Below are 12513 nucleotides of genomic sequence, written 5' to 3' on the forward strand. Positions count from 1 at the left end.
CAGCTGATTGGCTGCTTCGCGTATATAATGGGCATAAACCCTGCGAAACGGCCGCTGCCCATCCCACCTATCCTCGTACTTAATCGAAAGTCAGTGCAAAATGAGACCCCCTTGACGCCAAGAACTCAACCATAGGCGAAGTTAGGTGAAGCGACCCGCGGCCCCCTCCCTCCCGTAGTCTTTAACGATGGCGGGCGGCAAGAAGAAGGTGGCCAGCATGGTCTACTACGACCTCATGGGCATCGAGGCGGACGCCACGCCCGAGCAGATCAAGAAGGCCTACCGCAGGAAGGCGCTGCAGCTGCACCCGGACAAGCGCGGCAACACGCCCGAGTCGCAGGAGGAGGTGAGAAAAAGTGGTTAACACTATCGTAACCCAGGTTAGAGAGTGCTAACCGGTGTTGCTATTTAATTTTATTTTGCTCCCAGTTTACGCGCATGAAGCAGGCGTACGACGTTCTCTCGGACCCGCAGAAGCGCGAGGTCTATGACCAGTATGTTGCCAATATTTTCTCGCTGTTACCATTTCACCATGTTGCCAATTATTTTATGCGTGTATCTAACCATATTTTTACCTCGTTAACACTACCTTAATATTATTGCAGAGTGGGTGAAGACGGTATTAAGCTTATGGAGGACTATGGCAACATGAGTCCGGAGGAGATGTCGATCCTGCTATTCCGCTCCATGGGCGCGTTCGGCGCCAGGGGCAAGTGCTTGCTGATTTTGCTGGTGTCGCTGCTGTTCGGCTTCTTCCTGCTCATTCCCAGTACGTCCGGCAACAAATTATTGTCCAAATCCGTATCATGTTCTAACACTCTCTAACCTCGACGAAACCTGTGTGTCTATCGAAACAACAGTCTTCTGGTGTCTCCGCGCGGACTCCACCATATCATGGAACTGGGCCGTGGTCTGCATCCCTCTCTGGATCGTGGACACCATTTATTACTGCTGTCTGGGCTGCATATACGCGTCCTCGGACGCTGGAGTGGACCCGGAGGACAAGTCCCACGAAAAGCCGCCCCTGTACAAGCTCTACGCGTTCCTCAAGGCGCTGCTGCTGCTGGTGCTGCAGATTTTCCTGGCCTTGAAGCTCAACGGAGACCTCAGCTGGACGCTCGTGGAGGTTTTGATCCCGTACTTCGTGTACGACGGGCTCAACCTGCTCGAGGGTCTGGCGGCTGGAGTTTTGGGCTACAACATGCTCACCAAGAACAGCGAAGGAGCGGGCATGACTCAGACCGAGGACATCAAGAAGGCGCGCTCGGCGCTGGTGTTCGCAGTGGCGCGGAAACTGATCTTGAACCTCGCGCGGATCGCCCAGGGAGTGCTGTTAGGCCTCAAGGTGGACGGCAGCTTGGGAGACGCCAGCTGGTGGGTCGTGTTCGTCCCCGTGTGGCTCTACGTCGCCTTCTTCGTGTCGTTCCCGGTCCGGAAGTACTTCCGCGCGAAGGCCAAGGCCAAGGAGCCCAAGGCCAAGTCCCCCACTCAGCAGCACACGCACGACGCTTACACGCGCGAGTCCGTGACGGAGGACGAGGAGGAGGAGGAGCTGTCCAAGTTCCCGGCGCTGGATGCTCTGTGCACGATCCTGGTCATCTGCGCGCTCATGTCGCCGTTTTTCATCCTGTCGGCGAGACTGCAGGACGGATCGTTCTCCAGTATTTACGTGTTGCTGCCGTGGCTCATTGTGGTGCGTTACTGCACTGGAATTTCAGTTGGTACTGCTGGGTTGTGCTCAATGTTTTTTCGTCTTTTATTGCTGCAGGTCGGGCTCGTATTTTGCTTTATTTGCTGCGCAATCTCGTGCGTCAGCTTCCATGACCCGGAGGACGCTGGCGTACCGGAGGACGAGGCTGCTGCTGCTGCGGAGAGCGGCGTCCGGAGCACGCCGTCGGCTGAAGAAGGTGCGACTGCGCGTTCCGATTACGTATCTGTCGACATGGATTAGTGGCAGGGCTGGTACTGTACGGCAAGCGCGATCGTCCTTGATGCGCAGTTGGCGGGCGCAGAGGCCGCGATGCCTGGTTAGGCCTGCTGCTGCTAGTTGGCTTCCGATCCCTATTTTATTAATGGATCGATTTTGTTTTGTTCTGTCCTGTGGTTTGTGCTCTCGTCAGTCGTGTGAGTACGAGGTGGGGGACGAATTGGTACAGTACGCGCTTCATTGCATGCAAGGCCAATGTCGTAACTTGAGATGTGAATATCCTGTTAGCCTTCCCTTGCCACTCGCTCTCCATTATCCATTTAATTACTAGATATGGGATGAGGTTGCTGCTGTAGCCAGGGGAACTGGAAGGTGTAGTCGTAACCTGCGGAAACGACGACGCTGTTAGCCGGACGCAGTTGCAACGTGAGCAGGGAGTGAGTGCCTATTGACTCACCCGAATGCTTGAGTGATGCTTGCGCGTTGTAGTAGACCCAGAAGAGGAGCTTCACCTGTATGCCCACGAACTGTTTGTCCAGGACGAACGCCAAGTGGTGAATGGGGGAGAAGCCCAACTGCCTCTGCAACGCGTAGAAGAGCAGCATCAGGGAGACGAGCTGGAGCGAGCAGTAGAACAACACGTTCTTGAGCGTCTGGACCAGCTCGTTCTCTGTCATCCCGTGGAGTTGCGCGTAGTATTCGCGATTGGGCAGGTGGTACATGCCGTACAGGTAAATCGCTGTTTGAATTGCCACACAACTTGTTAGTGATCTATGTAAAAGAAAACTCACAAGACTGTTCCTTCATACTCACAGAACACGAGCGGGATGATGACCTCGACGTAATTGAGCAGCAGGATGAACTCCGCCAGGTACAGCAGTCTCTGAACCAAGCGCGTGTATCGTATCGTGACCGGAAGTTTGGGCAGATCGTGTCCAGCAACTCGAACTGCTGGGTGAATGCGCTTCGTCGTCTGACTCGAGAGTTTGCTGACCAACGAGGTCTTCCTCTTGACTTCAATAATTGGCTTTAGCAGCGGCGGGCCTGGGACGATCGAGTCAACGACTGGTGCGACGCGTTTAAGCTCAAGAAACGACGAGATCCTCATCTCTGGCTTGGCATCTCGACGCAGGCGCAGGAGCATACTCGCTCTGTCTAACGAAGTGGGAGACCGACTCCTGCTACGGATACTGGCGTATCGGTCCCATACAAACTCGTGCTCGATGCGTGCCTCCAGGTCCCGCAAACTTTTCTTGGTACGTTCCGCGTCCCGCAGCGATACTGCCATCATAACAATATCCACCGCCATGATCTCCAGCGTGGTCCAGACGGACGGCGAGTTCTGCATGCAGTAGGCCACGAACAGCGCGTTGAAGACGTCGCAGTTGAAGATCACGGCCTCAGGCAGTTCGTCCGTCAGGTGGAGGATCGTCCGGGAGAACAAGTTGCGCATCAAGAGCTTGATGGCCGGCAGCAGCAGCGCGAACGCCATCTGCGCCCTCTCGGACAGCGTCGTGAAGACGTAGAAGTACGGCGGGTAGATGAACACGAGCAGCACCTCGCACATCCAGAGTTTGATGGCGTTGACGATCATCGTCGCGGCTCCGGGGGTCTTCCGGATCTTGATCCCCCACTCGAAGACCATGGAGATCGAGATGAGCGTGACCCACAGCGGGGTCGTCGTCAGCAGTGAAAACGGCAACGGGAAGCCGATAACCAGCGCGAACGCGTAGAGAATCCCAGAGCTGAGAGCCGCCACCAAGGCGGTGTGGCCAATGGCTCGCCATAACGGGTACGGGAGCAGCGAGACGCTCATTCGGAACTGCTGGATGGCCAGGAAGGTGATGACCAAGAACGTGTAGTACGACCGCAGGAAGTACGAGCTGTTGGCCTCGATGCCGTCCGACGGATCAGCGAGTGGGATGATGTCGACGAGGACGGTGACCAACAAACATGGTAGGGGTGTGACCAGGAGGACCGCGATCACGCGTGGCCAGCTCGTTTCGTTCGTGTACTTGGTCAGATCCAGTACGCGCTCGGCCGAGTATCTTCCTCGAAGCTCCACCTGCGTCGACTCCCAAAGCTTGGAGAAGGAGCGCGAGAGGGACCCCATTGGTAAGTATTGTCGAATGGTTTGGGTGAGTCTTGCACCTAAAAGGAGAAGGCTAAAACGAGAAAACTTTGTGGAGGAGCCCTCCTCCGCGACCTTCGGTTGACTTCCAGTGTCTCGCTAGCTGGAAATCGAGGCGTTTCGATGCGAGAGCCACGGAAATTGAAACGAGTAGTCGTAGCCTTACGACAACGATCGACCAATAAGCAACACAATTGCTAGCATCCTTAACTGCATCTTTACGTACCAGAGTGTTGCAATGAAGCTTGCACGTTGTAGTAGACCCAGAAGACGAGTTTGAGTTGCACGCCGCTGTAGCGTTTCTCCAGAACGTAAGCGAGTTGGTGGATCGGCGAGAGGCTGAGCACTCGCTGCAGCGCGAGGAACAGCACCAGCAATGACACAAGCTGGAGTGAGCAGTACAACTGCACGCTTCGCAGTGTATGGAAGAGCTCGAAGTGAGTCACGCCACGCAGTTGTGCGTAGTACTCACGGTTGGGCAAGCTGTACATGACCAGCAAGTAGAAGGCTGCAGAGAAGAATCAGCGTTAGTCGAGAGCCCACGCAGAATGAGCAGTAAGTAAAATATACTCACAAAATACGAGCGGGATAACAACCTCGACGTAGTTGAGAAGTAGCAGAAACTCGGCCGCGTACACCAAGCGCTGGACCTTGTGCGTATATCGCACGGGGAGCTTTGCCATCCCGTTCTCATCAGCGTCAAATGCAGGGTGGATTTTATCTCTTCCAAAAAATATTTTGGCAAGGCGAATGGGATGTTGGGTAGGTCCTCGCGTACTGGACGAGTTCTTGATCATCACTTTAAGCGAAGTTTTGATGGCGTTCTTCCTTTTGGACTTCGTTCGCCCCATAACTCCAGAGATTAACGACGTTGTGGGGGCCGCCGTGGTTGTTGGGACATTAAACGGAGTGATCGTCGGTGTCTGACCGAGATGCAGCAGCAAACTCGCTCGATCTAACGTCGTGAGTCTCGTACTGGAGTCGACGTCCTCGTTGTCGCGACACTAGAGTATCGATCATCTAAGCTCTCCCAGCTACTGCGTTGGCTGATGCGCCGCTCCAAGTTTTTCAAGCTCCGACGGGCACTCACGGCTCCCCGCAACGAGAGCCCCATCATGACGATATCAACCCCCATAAGCTCCAAGGTGATCCAGAGGGAAGGCGAGTTCTGCATGCAGTAGGATACGAAGAGCGCGTTGAAGAGCTCGACGTTGAACACAACGACCTCCGGCATCTCGTCACGCAGGTGAACGACTGTGCGAGCGAACAAGTTCTTCATGAAGAGTTTAATGAACGGCAACAATACTGCGAACGCCGTCTTGCCGCCTTTGTAGAGCGTCGTGAAGATGTAGAAGTAGGAGGGATACGTGAACACCACAAGGACCTGGCACATCCACAGCTTGATAGAGCTAACCAGCATCATGGCTGCACCTGGAGTCTCCTTAACCTTCTTCGCCCATTCAAGTGTCAGCGTAAATGTGATGAGCAGCAGCCACGCAGGAGTCACGGTTAGGATGGAGAACGGGAGGGGGAAGCCAACGACTGTAGCGAGCGCGTAGAGAATCCCAACAGTGACGGCGGCCACCACCAGCGTGCTCCCAACCTCTCGCCACAGAATACAGGGAAGTACTGGCACGCTGATGTGAAACTGGTGGATCGCGAGGAACGTCATGACGAGGTACGTGTAGTACGACCGCAGGAAGTGCATCGAGTTAGCTGCAACACCCTCCGATGGGTCAGCGAGCGGCAGAGTATCAATGATCACAGTCATCACTAAACACGGAAGTGGAGTGGCCACCAGCACTGCGATAACCCTCATCCAGCTGGCCTCATTCGCGTAGGTTGTGAGCTCTAAGATGCCCTCGGTCGAGTACCTGCCCCGTTGTTCCACTTGAGTGGCTTCCCAAAGCGTCACGACCAAGCACCTGAGCTTCATGGACATACGTACAACTTCAGCTTGAGGTTCGCTTGACTCCGCGAATTGTGCGTCACGTAGGCTATATAGGGAGTGTCCTGATCAGCTCACTGCTTCATTTAGCAACCAGCATGACGCACTTGGCCGCAGTCAAAATATCACACAAAGCGTTCTGCCAGAGTCGGGTGTTCATGACGGGACAACTATCCTAGGTTTGACATGGGCGAGTCGAGGGTATTTACGGACGACTACGTTAGCTGAGCTCGTTCCTCCTCGGAGGACTTTTAATATTGAGACCCAATGCGAAGAATCTGCAACACGCTGGCGACTTTCTGGGAGTTGACGCAGGTGGAGCTACACGGGAGGTCCTCGGCGCAGCGCGTACTTGACCTGGCAAAGTACACGAATGAAACGAGCTGGCTGCGGGTGATTGGAGTAATGGTGGCCGGCCACACCCGTCCCCTGTTTACTCATCACGGTTCTCGTTGATATCCTACCGCTGGCTGACCCGGCGAAGGGGACGATTCGTCCCCTTCGTCCCGGACGAAGGCGACCAACATGTTCTTCCTTCGAATGTACTATACGTATTTCGTGGTTATCCTGTTGGCTACGCAACAGTACCGGATGAACGTGTTGCTGCTTCCGTACCCAGTCTGGCGCTTAATTGTGAGCACATTGCTGACGTCTGCTCTCAGCATGGTATGTTCCTACCTACTCTCTCTTCAGATAGGCTTCCCACTGCCTTTTATTGTGTTGACTACGAGTCCTGCTTGGGTTACGCTTCTCGGGATCACGTTAGCGTTTGAATGCGGCTGGAGAGTCCGAAAGACGCCGGGAGCTGCCTCCATGATCCTAAACGCTACCAAAGTGTGGGTGTGTGACTTCCTCCTCGGTTTCATCTACCCGCCGTACTTTTACATCTTCACGACGCTCTCAGAGACGGCTCAGATGGCTTTTGCGCTGTTATTGCCCGTCATTAAGGTGGCAACGAGGAACCTCTTCGCGCTGACGATAACGCACCTGAGCGACGAGGTGCCGGAGATCGTGGTCTTCAACTGCGACGCGTTTAACGCGCTCTTCGTTGCGTATTGGATGCAGACCTCACCCACTCTTAGGACGACGTTGGAGATAATGATTGTGGATTCTTCATGATAGCGGTCTCGTTGAGGGATGCAGAGCCCGTGAGACGGAGGCTGAAATCTTTGGAGTATCAAATCAAACCGAGAGACCTCTGGATCTCAATGGTCATATCGAACTAACTACTTGACATCAAACTCATGGGAGACCGTGCTCTGTCGACACTGGGCCGAGCGAGTATACTGCTGCGGCTACGGCGAAGAGAAAAGCCCTGCATGCACACATCTAGAGTTCAGAAACCCAAATGTGAACCATCAATGAGGTCTTCAGCCTGCGTCCACCCAATTGCTCAAGGTCAGGCACAGCTTCCGGTCACGGTTAGGTACACACACATGGTTCAACGGCTCTTGTACATGGCGGAGTTCACTCCTTCTGAATTATGTGGAAGTGATCATCCCACTCGTCTTCTGTAAGTAGAGAACTAAGCAAGGGGAGGGGTATCTCGAACGTACCCGTTGACCTTTGTTTCGTGTTTATTTATCTACAGCAATCTACCTGTTTGCGATGAATAATTTGCCTAACCGAGACTATTACGCACAACTTCATGAACTGAGTGAGCGCGAGGTAATCGAGACGCTCACAAACGTGTTGTTCTATTGCTCGCTCCAGCTCGTTTCGTTGCTGCTGCTCTTTTACGCGCTCACCAAAAAGTTCGGGCTCTCTCCGATTCCCCATTTGGTGTTTGTCCTCGATAAACAATTCGTCGGGATCCAAGTGAAGCTCGTGGTCTGGGTGTTTTACAGTGTTCAAGGCTCACTGCAGCACTCAGGTGCGAGTGTTGCACTTCTGACGAGGGGCTTGGGTACCTAATCTGCTTAATTCGTGGCAGGTTATGACTACACATTTCAATTTTCGTGGCTACATGACCAAGACGACGTCACTTGTAGTGGGTAAATTCGACCAAAAGCTGGTTTCAGCGGGAAGTACAACCATTTGCAATAAGACCCTGATAATTCTATGAAAGCTTCGTGTGGTTTTGAGCTTCGCTGAGTTGTCTCTGACATCCTTCGACAACCAGCACTTGGTCAGCCACCTCAAGCAGAAAACTCTCGATTGGTTTGGCATTCTTCATGCAGATGAACGAACACGTTGCTCCTTGTATTGACTGGCACGAATGAATGTCATTCGTTTAACTGCGTCCCGATGAGCTGATACAAGTCCAGTTGCCGCCTCGCTAGAAGTAGTCCAAGTTATGGTCTTTCGTCCACTTCTTGTAGCGTTCTCCCACTAAGAGATACTGCTCTTTCCCAGTTTAGTCGTTTGCTTCTTCGCCTCCTCAAAAAACTTGCTAGGCCCGTGTCCACTCGTGTACAACTTGGTGAACTTCTTCGACATTATTTTATCCTGCATTTTTCGGAGTTTCTTCATTTTGTCGCCTACACCCAATATCTTGTCTGCCACTTGCTGAAGGCTAGTTTCCACTTCGTGAAAGGTTTTAATTTCGCCCTTGGCTTTTGGTCGATCAGCGGTGATCGTGCGAAAAAGTTTCTTGACACTCCATCACTGAAACCTCGCTCTTCTCCGGCCGTGATTGCCTCATTGACGGTCTTGATGCCCTCCAAATCGCTAGTACCGCCCGGTACATCGCGGCGTAGTTGGCGTAGACTTCGAAGAGCACGGACTTGGTCCATGGATGTCATGGAGCTCGATCCCGACGTCTGACCCAGATCCGACGTTGCGCTCTTTGCTGACACCATTGCCGTGTTTGCCAGCAGAGTGACTAAAGCCACAAGCAAAACCCAGAGTTGAGTGCGCATAACTCCAGACGCTAGTTGTTTTGTCTCCCTCTCTTCTGGGCCCTTTGGGCGCGGCAGAGCAGAATTAAAAGTGATGGAGATCCTGGTACACCACTGCAGGGTTGTTTTGCCCACACACTCCGGTTCGTTTGCAGCACGTAATGTTACGTTCTCTCGATTGCCTCCACTATACTGTAATGGGTTCGTTTGGAACGGTGTACTACAGTAGTAAGTATCATAGAATGTGTCTGCGGTGATCGCGTGCCTGGTTACCGTACTGCATCAGGTGGCCGAATATCCGACAAGTTGACCCAAAGAGACGCTGGGAGATGACTTCCAGTGCCGTCGTCTTTGCTAGCGTTATCGGATTGGTTGAAGTGTCGGCATCATCTCTGGTTGCGTTATGCTTGCTTCAATAGTCATCTTCGCCTAGAGGACCAACGGTGTATCTGCAACCTTGCAAAGCAATTTCATTTGTGTCCCTGTGAGAAAAAAAAAAATCCCCGGGGGAATTCACTTGCTCCATCAATTACAGTTAGCGAACCAGTAATCAGTGTTCAATGCTGGAATTTACTTCGCTGGAACTGTCAAGATTTTCGCTTGCATCCCTGGTTTTGAGACCTTTTCTTTATCTAGTCTCTTATCGTGTTGAAAAGTTTTGCCATGCAAGCGCGGCGAGCTACCACGAGCCGGGCAAGCTGTTTCCCTAAAAGCAGGAGTTCATAGTGACTTTTTGTGACGTAGCAGGAATATTTAAAACGATGCAAACCTTACCTAAAGAAAGGAAGACAGAGCTAAAATCAGCACACAAGTAGGTGGGGGTCACCCGAGGTCGCACGGGGTACTTGTGGACGTTGTGTACGCAGTAACGTAGCACTCTACACCCATGGCATGCGTTTGTCGCTTCCTTGCCAAACTATGGCACGCGACGCAAGTGGAGATGCATGGGACGCACTCCACACAGCGAGTGCTAGAGCTGACAAAGTACGCGAACGAGACGAGCTGGCTCCGGGTGGTTACGATTTTGCTGGTAACCCCGCTGTCCTGCTTGGCCGTGACAGTCCTCGTGGATATTTTACCGCTTGATGACCCTTTTCATGGAGTGAAGGGCAACAACTTATACTTCGCGCGCTCGTTCTACACTTTCCTGGTCATCACCTTCCTGGCGACGCACCAGTTCCGCCTCAGTGTCCCAGTTCTCCCGTACCCTTTGCACAGGACGATTCGAAACACGGGTGGTAGTATCAGCACTTTGTGTACTCGTGCACTACGGACTGGCCGCGGTTATCGGGTTCCCGCTGCCATTTTCGTTGATGACGGTGACGCCAGCCTGGACGACACTTGTAGCCATTTCTCTGGCTGTGGAGTGGGCGAAGAAGATCAGAGAGACGCCTGGAGCAGGGAAAATGGTTTATAACGCGATCAAACTGTGGCTATGTGAGGTTTTGCTGGTGTTCACGTATCTAGTGTACTACTACGTCTTCACAACGCTGTCCAAGAAGGGCAAAACGGCGTTTGCCTTGTTGTTGCCCGTGATAAAGCTGGTTATGAAGAACATCATCGCTCGCTCCGTGGTTCATCTCATTGACGAAATGCCGGAAGTCGTGGTGTTCAACGCGGAAATCTTCAATGCGTTGTTCGTCTCGTACTGTATGCAGAACTCGCCGTCAATCTGGATCACGCTGGAGATGATGATCTTCGACGCCTTGATGATGGCCTTCTCGTTACGCGACGCGGGGAATTCACGTCGGAGCTTGAAGGAACTGGAGCGACGGATTGAAACCGAGAGAAGCTGGGGTAGTTTCCACTCGAGTACGAGGCGCTCAAGCACGAGACTGACCACTTTGGACCGGGCCAGCATGCTGTTGCACTATACCGTAAAGTCCGAGGTTGTATCACCCCCCTCGGTTGATGACCACAAGCTGGCGTTTCTACTGCCCGCAGCTGCAAAGTCTAATGAGGCAACAGCGAAGAACTTCCGGTCAATTGTACCGATTTCTCCTAAGCTACTATTTGGCAAGGTTGGTGCCCATCCGGCAACCAATACTGGCGAGAACCCGCCGATTCGCTACACGCGCAAGGTTCAGCAACTTGTGTATGCGGCGGAGTTCCTCCTCTTGCTCAACTACGTGGAGGTTATCATCCCCCTGGTCTACTGTAAGTGCTGCATTAAATTCTATTCGAAAAGCTATTACACTTCTAACAATTTGTCACAGCGATCTACTTGTATGTCATGTACCAGTTGCCGAACCGTGGCTACTACGCTCAGCTTCAGAGCTTGGATCGCGACCACCTTATCCATACATTGCAAGGTGTGCTGTTTTACTGCTCGCTTCAATTGCTCTCGCTTTTCGTGCTGTTTTTCGTATTGCAATTCACTCTGGGACTTTCTCCGATCCATCAACTGGCATTCGTACTGGAAAAACAGTACAGCGGAGTGCAGCTCAAGCTAGTGTTCTGGGTCTACTACAACGTGCAGGCCTCACTACAGTACTCTGGTACGTTAACGCGTTGCTTGGCAGTATTGTATGATATACTTTTCTTAACTTATGGATATTGCTCTATAAGGCTATGACTACTCCTTCAAATTCGCTTGGCTACGTCAATAATGAATGCTCTCTTTTGTGGCCACTTTACTGAGCCTGTTGGAGCCACGGGAACTTGAATTTGTAGTCGTAGCCTACATAAATCGGAGTAATTAGCGTTCGTATCACCAGCGGCAGTGGCGGATTGTGCAGACTTACCATTATGCTGCAACGAAGCCTGTACGTTGTAAAGACCCAGAAGACCAGTTTAATCTGCACCCCATGGAACTGATTCTCTAGCACAAACGCGAGATGGTGGATAGGAGAAAGCCCCAGAATTTTCTGCAACGCAACGAATAGCAGAAGAAGCGAAGCCAGTTGGAGCGAGCAGTAGAACTGCACGCTCCTCAATGTGTCGCCTAGCTCAGCCCGGTCCATTCCGTGAATCTGCGCGTAGTAGTTGCCGTTTGGGACGTAGTACATGCTGATCAAGTAGATCGCTGGAGGGAGCCATCAAGCAATTAGATCAATTATTTCGAACAAGGACTGTCATTCAACGAAAAAAGTACTTACAAAACACAAGAGGGATGATGACCTCGACGTAGTTCAGAAGCAAAAGAAATTCGGCCGCGTACAGCAACCGCTGGACTTTGCGTGTGTAGTGCAGTTGAAGTCTGTGAGATCCACTTACAACCTGTTCCAGAACTGGGGGTCTCTGCATCGGTACTGCTGGTGGCAATTTTTGCGCTGGCTCCAACATATTCCCGATAGCTTTGGGCATAACCACGACCGTCGGTGAGATTTTCTTGCTGCTGGGCTTTCCCGCCACCCTATTTACGAGAACTGGGCTCGGAGCAATACGGGTGGGCTTAACAACAAGTCGAGGTATCGTCGCCGCGTCTGGCTTTGACTTATCCTCCAAAAGTATCGAAGCTCGCTGTAGCGTGGTTAACTTCCCACCCGAGCTTTGGTGAGGACCAATTTTCTGCTCCAGATTCTTCAAGTATTGACGGTTGCTCCTTGCTCCTCGAAGGGAAAACACCATCATCACAATATCAAAGAGCATGATCTCCAACGTGATCCAGAGCGATGGCGAGTTCTGCATGCAGTACGAAACAAAGAGCGCGTTGAAGACGTCGCAG

General features: G+C 52.4%; 5 protein-coding genes across 5 annotated transcripts; 3 read left to right on the plus strand and 2 right to left on the minus strand.

Annotated features, from left to right (window-relative positions):
• Positions 1-187: 187 nt before the first annotated feature.
• PHYSODRAFT_340351 (hypothetical protein) lies at positions 188-2032 on the plus strand (the record flags this gene model as incomplete). The annotated part of the gene is made up of 6 exons (XM_009538494.1): positions 188-346; positions 430-494; positions 606-769; positions 861-1693; positions 1769-1930; positions 2000-2032. The coding sequence occupies 6 exons, from the start codon at positions 188-190 to the stop codon at positions 2030-2032; spliced, it is 1416 nt and encodes a 471-aa protein (XP_009536789.1).
• Positions 2033-2247: 215 nt separating this feature from the next.
• PHYSODRAFT_340352 (hypothetical protein) lies at positions 2248-5994 on the minus strand (the record flags this gene model as incomplete). The annotated part of the gene is made up of 6 exons (XM_009538495.1): positions 2248-2666; positions 2741-4010; positions 4310-4566; positions 4633-4747; positions 4859-5062; positions 5149-5994. The coding sequence occupies 6 exons, from the start codon at positions 5992-5994 to the stop codon at positions 2248-2250; spliced, it is 3111 nt and encodes a 1036-aa protein (XP_009536790.1).
• An 825-nt stretch (positions 5995-6819) lies between these two features.
• PHYSODRAFT_340353 (hypothetical protein) lies at positions 6820-7125 on the plus strand (the record flags this gene model as incomplete). Its single annotated transcript, XM_009538496.1, has 1 exon — positions 6820-7125. The coding sequence occupies one exon, from the start codon at positions 6820-6822 to the stop codon at positions 7123-7125; it is 306 nt and encodes a 101-aa protein (XP_009536791.1).
• A 1361-nt stretch (positions 7126-8486) lies between these two features.
• Positions 8487-8867, minus strand: PHYSODRAFT_306464 (hypothetical protein; the record flags this gene model as incomplete). Its single annotated transcript, XM_009538497.1, has 1 exon — positions 8487-8867. The coding sequence occupies one exon, from the start codon at positions 8865-8867 to the stop codon at positions 8487-8489; it is 381 nt and encodes a 126-aa protein (XP_009536792.1).
• Positions 8868-9732: 865 nt separating this feature from the next.
• Positions 9733-11455, plus strand: PHYSODRAFT_340354 (hypothetical protein; the record flags this gene model as incomplete). Its single annotated transcript, XM_009538498.1, has 4 exons — positions 9733-10033; positions 10095-11003; positions 11063-11344; positions 11415-11455. The coding sequence occupies 4 exons, from the start codon at positions 9733-9735 to the stop codon at positions 11453-11455; spliced, it is 1533 nt and encodes a 510-aa protein (XP_009536793.1).
• Positions 11456-12513: the final 1058 nt, after the last annotated feature.

Source organism: Phytophthora sojae (assembly GCF_000149755.1).
Source record: "Phytophthora sojae unplaced genomic scaffold PHYSOscaffold_12, whole genome shotgun sequence".
Lineage (NCBI taxonomy): Eukaryota > Oomycota > Peronosporomycetes > Peronosporales > Peronosporaceae > Phytophthora > Phytophthora sojae.